Genomic DNA, 11,805 nt, shown 5'->3' with positions numbered 1-11,805 from the left:
AGCTTTTCTTGTTAAACAATCCTCAGTTGGTGAAAGGCTCTCTGGCCCTCACCTTGACCTTCAGGCTGCTATGGGAAACAGGCTTGGAGAGGAGGAGAGGACGTCAGGCAGGGTGATGCTGGAGTCGGGGAGAGAAAAAATAACAGCCTTGTCTGGAGGTGCTGTGGGTTGCAGAATTCAATTGTGCCCAGTTTCAGCCTGGCCAAAGGCCTGGAGGGAGGGCTGGAGAGGCAAAGGTAGGGGTTGCCAGAAAAGCTGGGGAACTGCTGAGTTTTGGAGAAAAGTGAGTGGGAGGCTGAGTCACTGGCCCCAGGAGCCCCCAGATCATCCCTATAATGGCTGTTCTACCGGCAGATGCCTCAGGAAGACCTGGCCCAAGTTTTCAAGACTGTCCAGGGTTTCCCAATCCGCCTCTAGTGGCCCACAGTGCCCCTCCCCCGCCACTTCACAGTCTGCCAGCTCCTTCACTGACACGCAGCTCCGTTCCTGTAAGCGGAGGATTGCGGTCCAGGGGAGTGGTGTGGGGTACGTATAAGAGGAAGCTGGACGCCCAGGAAGCGTCCTGCTCAGGCAGCTGGGTACCGGGAACCTGAAGGCAGAGGAAGAGGCCACGCCATGCCCTCCTCTGCCGCGGCCGGGATGGGGCTGAGGGCGGCTCCGACAGGTCTCTGGGTTGGCCAGAGCTACTGCCTGCAGAGGCTGGCCTCCCGCCTGCTGAGGGGAGAGGCAGCGGGAGGAGAAGGGGCGGTGCCGAGCCGGGGAGACAGAGGAGGTGCCTGGTGTGAGGAGGCCCTGGACTCCTTGGAGGCGGCGGGGGCGGGCGCAGGGAGCAGGGGGGAGGGCCAGAGGTGCTTGCAGGGGGTCTCATCCTGGATTTCCCTTCAGGTTTTGTGGTCCTGGTGCTGCTCCAGAGCTGTAAGTAACCTTCTTTTAAGTCACGGAAGGTGGGGGCGTGGTGAGGGCTGTATGGAAGGGACCTTGGCACTTTTCCCCAGTTTCTTCTATGATTCAAATGGCTCAGAAATATTAGCATTTGTTAAACCAAGGTGATGAGTATATAGATGTTTATTATACTACTCTCTACTTTTCTGTATATTTAACATTTTTCAAAATTAAAAACTTTTAAAGGTTTAGCTTCAATGAAGGCTTCAACTCATAGCCTAGTGGGAACCACTAACGGGAGCCCAGGAACAGTGTGGATGAGTGATGCCCGCTCGTCTTCCTCCACAATCAAGAGGGCAGAAGAGGCCTGCAGAAATTAGAAAAAGAAGAGAGAGGGAACTTTCCGGTCCACTGGGTTATTGTGTGCCAGCTAGGGGGATGGACTGAGGGGCCCGGAGACTGCCATTCTAGGTGGGTTACAAGTTAGGGGTACCTCCCCCATGAAGGCAAAAAAGAGACAGGCCAGAGCCTCTCAGATCAAGGACTCCTTAAAGGCAAAGGTCTTCTAATACTGGCTGTTTGGGGCTGGGTCACTCCTCTCCTTCAAAGCCTCCAGGAAACCTTCCTTACTTGCACCAAGCCCCATCTCGTCTTTATTCATCAGAGCCCCTTCCCTCCACACAGTGTTCTGTTCTTAGTCTGCAGTATATTTATCTACCATGTTTGATCTTTCCTAAGCATTTTCAAAATAGGTTTTCTTTTCACCAGACAGAGAACTCCCTTGAGCCAGTCCTTTCACTGAGAATTTTAACTTTGCTCACAATTCTACCCATCCATCCCACCTCTCCCCCAAACCACACTGGTGCTCAGCTTAGGGCTCAGCCAGAGGGTCCCTGGCTCAACCTTGGCCCAGGGCCCACCCTAGCCTTCTCCTCAGGTGCTGCATACAAGCTGATCTGCTACTACACCAGCTGGTCCCAGTACCGGGAGGGTGATGGGAGCTGCTTCCCAGATGCCATCGACCCCTTCCTGTGCACCCACGTCATCTACAGCTTTGCCAACATAAGCAACAATGAGATCGACACCTGGGAGTGGAATGATGTGACACTCTATGACACGCTGAACACACTCAAGAACAGGTTGGGCCACTGACTAGCTAGGGCAGGAGAAAGATGAGGGATTAGGAGGGCTGGTTTCAGGGTAGAGTACGCCTGCTCAAGGGGATGGGCAAGGTCCCCGGGACTCACTTCTGGGTGGAGAATTGGAGGGCCTTGGCTCAAATGGGAGGAAGTGATGAGGGCAGACGTCAGGGTATAGAAGAAGCCTGCAGAAAAAGGCATAGCTGAACTTCCCTGGGAGAAGGAACTCTCTCTGTCCCCTGAAGATGCTGCTCCACAGAGAAAATATTCATGGTTCTATTTTGCCATATCATGGCTTCCCCACTGGAGGGAAGAAAAATGGGCAACACGTCTCAGAGTAAGTGCCACAAATACTTGGAAAATCTTAGAATAGTGAGTTTCAAGGTTGGAAAGGCCTTGCAGGCCTGATTCAGCCTCTCTCCAAAGCTAGAAGCCTACTACAGCTTCCCAAACATGGGGCCACCCCATGTCACAGCAACTCCACTCAACCCCAGCCTTCCTGCCTCTTTGTGCCCATAGGAACCCCAACCTGAAGACCCTCCTATCTGTTGGAGGTTGGAACTTCGGTCCTCAAAGGTAGGATGCATTCTCTAGAGGATTATGGGATAAGAGGGAGTATAGGTTTCTCTACACCCATGGGATGAAGGTCACAGGGACCCCAGAATGGTCAGGCACTGGGGTGTGAATGGTTGTCAGGAGTTTACATCATGTGCAATCATGAAATCAGAGCCCAGAAAGGGGAAGGAACTTGCCAAGAGACACACAGCAAGATGGCAGCCAGTGTTCTGATTTCTTGCCAATGCTCTTTTTACTACTTCTCAGACATGAAAATGAAATTTGAGGGGATACTGCCCTAAGGGTTGGAAGGAGCGAGATGGAATGAATGGGAATTTGGGAGTGGAGACCCTGGGAGGACTTCCTGGAGTGGGTAGAGTTGGAGCAGCTTTAAAAAGAGTTAAAGTAATGGCTATAACAGCTCTCATTTATTGAGTGGTTACTGTGTGTCAGGCATCCTGTCCAACCACTATCACATGTAATCCTCATAATAGCACTGTGAGATATTACATTTATGCCTGTTTTACAGATGAGGAAACTGAGGCTCGGGTTATAATCTGCTCAAAATGGCTTGGCTACTAGGTGATAGAGCCAGGGATAGCTGATTATAATGCACATGTTCTTTCTATTAATAAGATGATTAGAAGTGGGTCCTGTCCCAACCATGCCCTCCTATAGCTGTGTGTGTTCAGGCTCCCAGCTGCACATGCCCCAGAGACCCCTCCAGAGGGCCAAGGCACCCAGCATTTTGGTGCTGATTACTCTACTGTGGTTTTGGTTCTAGATTTTCCAAAATAGCTTCCAAGACCCAGAGTCGCAGGACTTTCATCAAGTCAGTGCCACCATTTCTGCGGACCCATGGCTTTGATGGACTGGATCTAGCATGGCTCTACCCTGGGTGGAGAGACAAGCGGCACCTCACCGCTCTGATCAAGGTGCTGGTCGGGTTGGGAAAAGGGGCAGGGAGGTGGGGAGCACCAAGGAGTGGGGAGGGCAGAAGCTATCTTTGGGCATGTTCTCCTGAGACAGGCAAAGGGAGACTAAAGCCTCCTTGCTGCAGGGTCCTGAGATCTGGACCAAAGGTAAAACAAACAAGCCTGTGTCCTGAGATCTGACACAGCAAGGAAGACATACTCTGAAAACAGTGGGATGTGGGCTGGGGTTCTAAGAGGCAGCATTCACTAACCAGAGCACCTACTCCTCACTGCCACTTAGTCGAGCATCATTGTCGTCTATTCATTCTCAAACTGACACTGCGCACTCCCGAGCATGCAGTAAATCAGGGATACTCGACTCTATCTGGGGGCAGCCCAAGCATCTCTAGTTACCCTAGGACCAGAGCAATCAAACAAGTTGTTCACAGTATCAGTAACATTTGCTGGATCATAGAGAAAGCAAGGGAATTCCAGCAAAACATCTACTTTTTTTTCATTGACTACAATAAAGTCTTCCACTGTGTGAATCATAATAAACTGTGGAAAACTCTTAAAGAGATGGGAATACCAGATCATCTTACCTGTCTCTTGAGAAGCTATGTGGGTCAATAAGCAACAGTTAGAATCTGAACAACTGAATGGTACAAAATTGAGAAAGGAGTACGTCAAGGCTGTATATTATCACCCTGCTTATTTAACTTATATGCAGAGCACATCATGCAAAATGCTGGGCTGGGTGAGTTACAAACTGGAATCAAGATTGCCAGGAGAAATATCAACAACCTCAGATACGTGATGATACCACTCTAATGGCAGTAAACAAAGAGGAACCAAAGAGCCTCTCGATGAGGGGGAAAGAGGAGAGTGAAAAGCCTGGCTTAAAACTCAACATTAAAATAAAATAAGATCATGGCATCTGGTCCCATCACTTCACGGCAAACAGAAGGTGAAAAGGTGGAGGCAGTGAAAGATTTCCTCTTCTCGAGCTCTAAAATCACTGTGGATGGTGACTGCAGCCATGAGATTAGAAGATGGTTGCTTCTTGGAAGGAAAACTGTGACAAACCTAGACAGTGTATTAAAAAGCAAAGACATCACTTTGCTGACAAAGGTCCATATACTTAAGGCTATGGTCTTTCCAGTAGTCATGTACGAATGTGAGAGTTGGACCAGAAAGAAGGCCGAGCACTGAAGAATTGATGCTTCAAACTGTGGTGCTGGAGAAGACTCTTGAGAGTCCCTTGGACTGCAAGGATATCAAATCAGTCAATGCTAAAGGAAATTGATCCTAAATACTCATTAGAAGTACTGACACTGAAGCTGAAGCTCTAATACTTCGGCCACCTGATGTGAAGAGCCGACTCGTTGGAAAAGACCCTATGCTGGGAAAGATTGAAGGCAGAAGGAGAAGGGGGTGACAGCGGATGAGATGGATGGATGGCATCACTGATTCAATAGACATGAACTTGGGAAAACTCCAAGAGATGGTGAGGGACAGAGAAGCCGGGCATGCGGCAGTCCATGGGGTTGCAAAGAGTCAGACACAACTTGGCAACTGAACAGAGTAGAACAAAAGACTGAACAACACTCAGTATAAATCACTTTAATTTTGTGGCCTCATTTACTAGCTTAACAAAAGCACAGACCAACCGGCAAATGTCTTCCAGCTCTATCTGTGGACTAAGTGTGATCACTATTCTCATGGTCCCTCCAGAATAAAGAAAAATTGAATATTGATGAGTATGCATGGGGTGTAGGGATGAGATCAGCCCAAACCTTTTTTTAAGGAAAAGGATGGGTGAGCCTGCAGATGGGACCACTTTATCATTCCCACTAAGCTCTGGTTGGAGATTACAGCAGACAGGGAAGGCCAATGACATGCTCAAAGATCTTTCTCCACAAGGCTTGCTGTCACTTACCTGCCTCTCTCCCAACCAGGAAATGAAGGCTGAGTTTGTAAGGGAAGCCCAAGCAGGCACAGAGCAGCTCCTGCTCAGCGCAGCCGTGCCTGCAGGGAAGATTGCTATTGACAGAGGCTATGACATCGCCCAGATATCCCGGTGAGTCTTCTGACCTACTCTGCCTTAGCAGTCTATATTCAATCAGAAGACTGGGCCTTTGGTCCAAATTTCTCCAGAGATGCATGACCTTGAGCAAGTCACATCGCCTCTCTGTGTCTCAGCCTTCCCATCTGTCAAAAGGGGCATAATAATCCCTATCTTTTCTTTTCACTTGGGATATTGTGCTGACCAATTGAGAAAATTGTTATGAATGTATGTTTGTGGGGAAAGGAGTAGAGAAAGTTATACAAACAAGCCAGTCACTAGTCTCTGGAAGGGCAAACCAGCAGTTAATAATACCTTTCATTTCTAGGCCGCTGGAGAGTCCTCAAGGGACTCTGTCTTGCAGGGACTCCCTTTTCTTGTCCACCTGTCCCTTCTCCTCACCTTGCCTCCTTATGTATGTGGCGATGAGCAGTTTCCAGTCAAGCAGCTTGATTTCTTGGTGAAACAAGACATGGATCTTAGGAAACCCAAGAGTAAGAGACAAAGACTCTTCACTCTGACTAGAATCTTCTTTAGGGTCTCAGGCACATGTAGACTCATTGCTTTAATTGCTTTAATTGATCACTTCAGTTCAATTGCTCAGTCGTGTCTGACTTTTTGCAACCCCACTGACTGCAGCATGTCAGGCTTTCCTGTCCATTACCAAACTCAGGTCCATCAGGTCGGTGATGCCATACAACCATCTTATCTTCTGTCACCCCCTTCTCCTCCTGCCTTCAATTATTCCCAGAATCAGGGTCTTTTCAAATGAGTCAATTCTTCCCATCAGGTGGCCAAAGTATTGGAGCTTCAGCTTCAGCATCAGTCCTTCCAATGAATATTCAGGACTGATTTCCTTGAGGATGGACTGATTGGAACTCCTTGCAGTCCAAGGGACTCTCAAGAGTCTTCTTCAACACCACAGTTCAAAAGCATCAATGCTTCAGCACTCAGCTTTCCTTATAGTCCAACTCTCACATCCATACATGACTATTGGAAAAAACAGCTTTGACTAGATGGACCTTTGTTGGCAAAGTAATGTCTCTGCTTTTTAATATGCTGTCTAGGATTAGTGATAGCTTTTCTTCCAAGGAGCAAGCGTCTTTTAATTTCATGACTGCAGTCAACATCTGCAGTGATTTTGTAGCCCCAAAATATAAATTCTGTCATTGTTTCCATTGTTTCCCCATCTATTTGTCATGAAGTGATGGGACCGGATGCCATAATCTTAGTTTTTTGGATATTGAGTTTTAAGCCAGCTTTTTCACTCTCCTCTTTCACTTTCATCAAGAAGCTCTTTATTTCTTCTTCATGGGTGGTGTCATCTGCATATCTGAGGTTGTTGATATTTCTCCCAGCAGTCTTGATTCCAGCTTATGCTTCATCCAACCCCACATTTCACATGATATATTCTTCATATAAGTTAAATAAGCAGGGTGACAATATAGAACCTGACATACTCCTTTCCCTATTTGGAACCAGTCTGTTCCATTTCATGTCTGGTTCTATTGCTTCTTGACCTGCCTATAGATTTCTCAGGAATCAGGTCAGGAGGTCTGGTATTCCCACCTCTTTAAGAGTTTTCCACAGTTTGTTGTGCCACACAGTCAAAGGCTTTGGCATAGTCAATAAAGCAGAAGTAGATGTGTTTCTGGAACTCTCTTGCTTTTTTGATGATCCAACAGATGTTGGCAATTTGATCTCTGGTTCCTCTGCCTTGTCTAAATCCAGCTTGAACATCTGCAAGTTCACAGTTCATGTACTGTTGAAGCCTGGATTGGAGAGTTTTGAGCATTACTGTGCTAGCATGTGAAATGGGTGCAATTGTGCGGTAGTTTGAACATTCTTTGGCATTGCCTTTCTTTTGGATTGGAATGAAAACTGACCTTTTCCAGTCCTTGGCCACTGTGGAGTTTTCCAAATTTGCTGGCGTATTGAGTGCAGCACTTTCACAGCATCATCTTTTAGGATTTGAAATAGCTCAACTGAAATTCTATCACCTCCACTAGCTTTGTTCATAGTGATGCTTCCTAAGGCCCACTTGACTTCATATTCCAGGATGTCTGGCTCTAGGTGAGTGATCACACCATGTGGTTATCTGGGTCATGGAGATCTTTTTGTACAGATCTTCTGTGTATTCCTGCCACCTCTTCTTAATATCTTCTGCTTCTATTAGGTCCATACCATTTCTGTCCTTTATTGTGCCCATCTTTGCATGAAATGTTCCCTTGGTATCTCTAATTTTCTTGAAGAGATCTCTAGTCCTTCCCATTCTATTGTTTTCCTCTAGTTCTTTGCATTGATCACTGAGGGTGGTCAAGTGATCATTGACCACTTAGAGGGTGGGAAAGAGGTGGCTGTCATTCATTTGCCCCAAACACCTAAAGCTCATAGTCATGCAATCCACCTGGAGACTCCTAATCTGTGTGTGTAGAAACCTTACTCCCTATTACAAGGAATCATAGTTTCAGGCCATCCTTTGGTCCTGCTCTTTCCCCACAAGGCTAGTTACTGATGATATTAATCTGCTTTCTCAAAGATGAATGTTGTTGGAGAGTAGGGATTGAGGTGTGCTGGAGGGCAGCTTCCAGTTGTGTTCTGGGAACAGGTAGGAAGAGCCCTGTTCTTTCTTTGAATGCTCCTGTGGGACCCTGAGCAGGAGCCTAGGTCCAGCAGCCTAGTCTGGTCACTGGGTTCTACCAGATTTTGGATTAATGGCTGCCTGTTTTTCTTGCTCACATCCTTTTGGGGGTGATGAGCTTTTAAACTTTTCTCCTTGCCCTGCATCCACTCTTCTATAGACACCTGGACTTCATCAGCCTTTTGACCTATGACTTTCATGGAGCCTGGCGTCAGACAGTAGGACATCACAGCCCCCTGTTTCGAGGCCAGGAAGATGCACATTCTGACAGATTCAGTAACGCTGTGAGTGTCCCAAAGGAGGGAAAGCTGAGAGGGGGCCACAAAGACCTGCCGCCTGCCGGAGCTCACACACCAATCTCTCCACTCCTTGGTAATCCTGTAAGGGAGGGGTTAGAAGCCCACTTCACAGATGAGGAATCTGAGGCGCAAAGTTCATGCATTCTCCATGGCTCTGGGAACTGAGGAGGTGATACTTACATAAAGAATCAAGATATCTCCTGACAGGCCTATAGGGTGAAGGCACAGGGCAGATGGGAGACAGCAAAAGAGAGCTGGGGGCTGAGAAGCCAAGAGTCTAGTCTAGCCCTGCCATTTGCTTGCTATGAAACTTGAACCAGTCACCTGATTTCTGCAACTACCAAACAGCATCTCTTCCTATACCTAAGAGGATTTCTTTGAGATGGAAACTGTACAGTGCTTTTTAGACTGACATTATAAGTTCCCAGAAGGAAGGGAATTCCAGATGCATCTAGATCTGGAACTCCTTTCAAGGCAGCAGTGGGAATTGCATGACCTTTTCTCTCCTAGACTAACTGCTCAAACTGTCCTGCCCTTTCCACACCCAGGACTACGCTGTGAGCTACATGCTGAGGCTGGGGGCTCCAGCCAATAAGCTGGTGATGGGTATCCCCACTTTTGGGAGGAGCTTCACTCTGGCCTCTTCCAAGACAGATGTGGGAGCCCCCATCTCAGGGCCGGGAATACCAGGCCAGTTCACTAAGGAGAAAGGGATCCTTGCCTATTATGAGGTATGAGCTAGGAAGAAGGTAAGATCTCCCACAGCATCAGCAGCCCTGGGGAAATTGACCCTCCAAATCACCCCCAGTTTACTCCTTTAAAAAAAAAAATTCCAGCAGACCTAGCACTCTGGAGAAGGGGGAGGAGGAGGACAGGCACATCATGTCTTCATCCCCTCTGGCCACCAAGTTGGGGCCTTCCTTTTAGCCCAGGAAAAAGCAACGGCCAAGAGGTAGGTTCTTTTGTTTTGACCCAACCTCTGCTGCTCTTAGTTGCCTTGGCCAGTCCTCAGTGTCAGTGCAGAGCAGCCACAGAACCCCGGGATATTTGCATCTGTTTTAAGTAAATTTGCATGAAACCTGCAGGTTCTAGGGGCAGGTGCAACCTTTAGGATGAAGCAAGGGTCAGGAATAGATTTGGGGAGTAGCATCCCCCCAGTGACTGGCAACCTCTCAGCACAGCAACCTCTCAGCACAGCTCCCCAGCCACCCCTGCCTTGTTCTCTGCTCAGATCTGTGACTTCCTCCACGGAGCCACTGTCCATAGGCTCCGTGACCAGCAGGTCCCGTATGCCACCAAGGGCAACCAGTGGGTAGCGTATGACGACCAGGAGAGCGTCAAAAACAAGGTATGTTCACAAGGCCACACCCCCCAGATGAAAAGCGGGAGGGACGCCCCCTGCACTGAGGGTGGGGCTTTGCTACAGGGGTTCAGGTTCCGGGTGTCAGCTTTTCTCTTCCCTGCGGAGGCGTCCAGATAGCATGCCCCGCCCACGTGCACCCTGGCACAGGGAACCCAGCCACACCGGCCTTGGGTCTCCCCACCAGGCGCGGTACCTGAGGAACAGGCAGCTGGCTGGCGCCATGGTGTGGGCCCTGGACTTGGACGACTTCCGGGGCACCTTCTGTGGGCAGAACCTGCCCTTTCCTCTCACGAGTGCCGTCAAGGATGTGCTTGCTGGGGTGTAGCCGTCTGCCCTTGGGCTCACGGTGGGCAGAGATGCCGCTCACACTTGGCTCTGACTGACCGGAAGCCTGACCTCCTGCCCTGCTGGGGCCCCGCTGAGCCTCAGCCCCCCTTCCTTGGGCCCGTGTGAGGGCCACGGCTCTGCCATCGGAGCTCAGCTCTGGTTGGGGGGCAGGCTGGGGTGGGGCTGCGGGGCAGCACAGCGCACGGCGCAGCGTCAGCACGTAGGTGCTGACGAACGAGAATGCTCAGCAATGCCAAGCCCAACACTGGGAGATTTCTTCCCCTCGCTTACTTCTGGGGCCTGATGCCGAAGGACGCCATTTTGGCAAGCTCTGCTGCCACACAGCTTTTGGAGAAGCAGCAACCACACTAATTACACCGTCTGCAAAGCCCAGCTTGAAACCTTTTCCTGGGAACATAACTGTGTCCCCATCCCACTTCCCCTTCCTGGGTCTGCACCTGCTCAATAAAGCACCAGGGCTCACCTGTTGTTGGCGCTTGCTTCAGCATCTGTTGTCCCACTGGACTCACCTCCCGCCTCTCTTCTGGATTCCTTTCTCTCAGACTTGGGAGCCCTGAGGTGCAGAAAGTGAGACCACCCTGTCCTCTGCTGCCTCCAGGGCACCCCCCAAAGGGGCAAGCATCACCAGATCCATCAGTTGTGGAGTTAACCCAAGAGTGCTGGAGGCCTTCTAGATCTTAAAGTCATTGTCATCCAGACTTCTCTATACAGTTCTTTGTTGAAAGAAGCCTTTTCTGTTTCCAGGAGCTAGCAGGCACTAGGAAGGAAACCCTTTAATCCCAGCCCTTCATCTCTTCTCACTCTGGGGAGGGATAGGAGCCAATATAGGGCCAAGTTAGACAGAGCCCTGACCCGGGACTCAGAGTTAGAAGGAGACACCAATGTTACCTCACACATTTTCCCACAATCCCAGAGCTAGAATCTCTGCAGACCTTGAGAACTGGCCTTCCAAGCTCCCCTAACACTTTCAGTGACCAGTTGCTCATTACCTTAGAGGAGCCCTTTTCATTGCTGGATTGAAGTTGGTCAGATGTCGTAGGGCTGTAGTCTAGCCCTTTTGTCTTTCCCCTCTCAGGACACACTCAGCCCTCAGCCCATGCAGAAATCAAGGCTCCTTGGCCCAGCCTGGGACATGGGGTGGGGGCCGGATGGGACAGTGTGGGTCAGACAGGACAAGCTCAGAAGATCAGCCAGACTTCCAGCCTTCATGAAGTAGAGATGTTCTTAACAGTTCCTGCTCGCTCCAAGAGCCTCAGACAAGCTTTGTATCCAAAGAGAGTTCATTTATATGCTCCAAAATCAAATAGAATTTATTTGTGGATTCCCAGATGTTTGAATTATCTGTGACTTGGCCCAGTGGTTTGTGGCACTAGTGAGGTGTGGGGAAAGGAAATACCTATCGGCCTCCCTGAAATCTGAACTAGCTGGAGCAGGGCAGAAGCAACTAATCCCAAGGTCACTGCGAAGCTAAAGGCAAAGAGAGTGAGAACTTGGCCAGAGCTTCAAGGGTGCCTGGCATTTCACTGCTGGCCAGTGGACCTAGCATTCCCAATCTGTGCCCACGGCCCTCCTACCACACGGGGGGCTCTGAAATCCCAG

At 49.3% G+C, this 11,805-nt stretch overlaps 1 protein-coding gene across 3 annotated transcripts; it reads left to right on the top strand.

The window, feature by feature from the left end:
* Nucleotides 1–530: 530 nt before the first annotated feature.
* CHI3L1 (chitinase 3 like 1) lies at nt 531–10,685 on the top strand. Of its 3 annotated transcripts, none has more exons than XM_043923403.1 (10): nt 531–664; nt 886–915; nt 1,820–2,021; nt 2,541–2,597; nt 3,361–3,511; nt 5,449–5,570; nt 8,357–8,480; nt 9,044–9,226; nt 9,727–9,843; nt 10,043–10,685. In XM_043923403.1, the coding sequence occupies exons 1-10, from the start codon at nt 616–618 to the stop codon at nt 10,181–10,183; spliced, it is 1,176 nt and encodes a 391-aa protein (XP_043779338.1). In that variant the 5' UTR covers nt 531–615; the 3' UTR covers nt 10,184–10,685. The 3 variants fall into 3 exon arrangements, with proteins under 3 accessions (XP_043779338.1, XP_043779337.1, XP_043779336.1); XM_043923402.1 differs by having other exon boundaries at nt 558–772; XM_043923401.1 differs by having other exon boundaries at nt 558–781.
* Nucleotides 10,686–11,805: the final 1,120 nt, after the last annotated feature.

This window comes from Cervus elaphus, chromosome 14, assembly GCF_910594005.1.
Source record: "Cervus elaphus chromosome 14, mCerEla1.1, whole genome shotgun sequence".
NCBI lineage: Eukaryota > Metazoa > Chordata > Mammalia > Artiodactyla > Cervidae > Cervus > Cervus elaphus.
This window is presented reverse-complemented; position numbering and strand designations above follow the sequence as displayed.

Excerpts from the sequence above, each read along its gene's own strand:
- CHI3L1 (XM_043923401.1), top strand. The coding sequence starts at position 616 with ATGCCCTCCTCTGCCGCGGCCGGGATGGGGCTGAGGGCGGCTCCGACA. Across the intron at positions 2,022-2,540 it reads CTGAACACACTCAAGAACAG|GAACCCCAACCTGAAGACCC; the intron begins GTTGGGCCACTG and ends TTGTGCCCATAG. Across the intron at positions 5,571-8,356 it reads GACATCGCCCAGATATCCCG|ACACCTGGACTTCATCAGCC; the intron begins GTGAGTCTTCTG and ends ACTCTTCTATAG.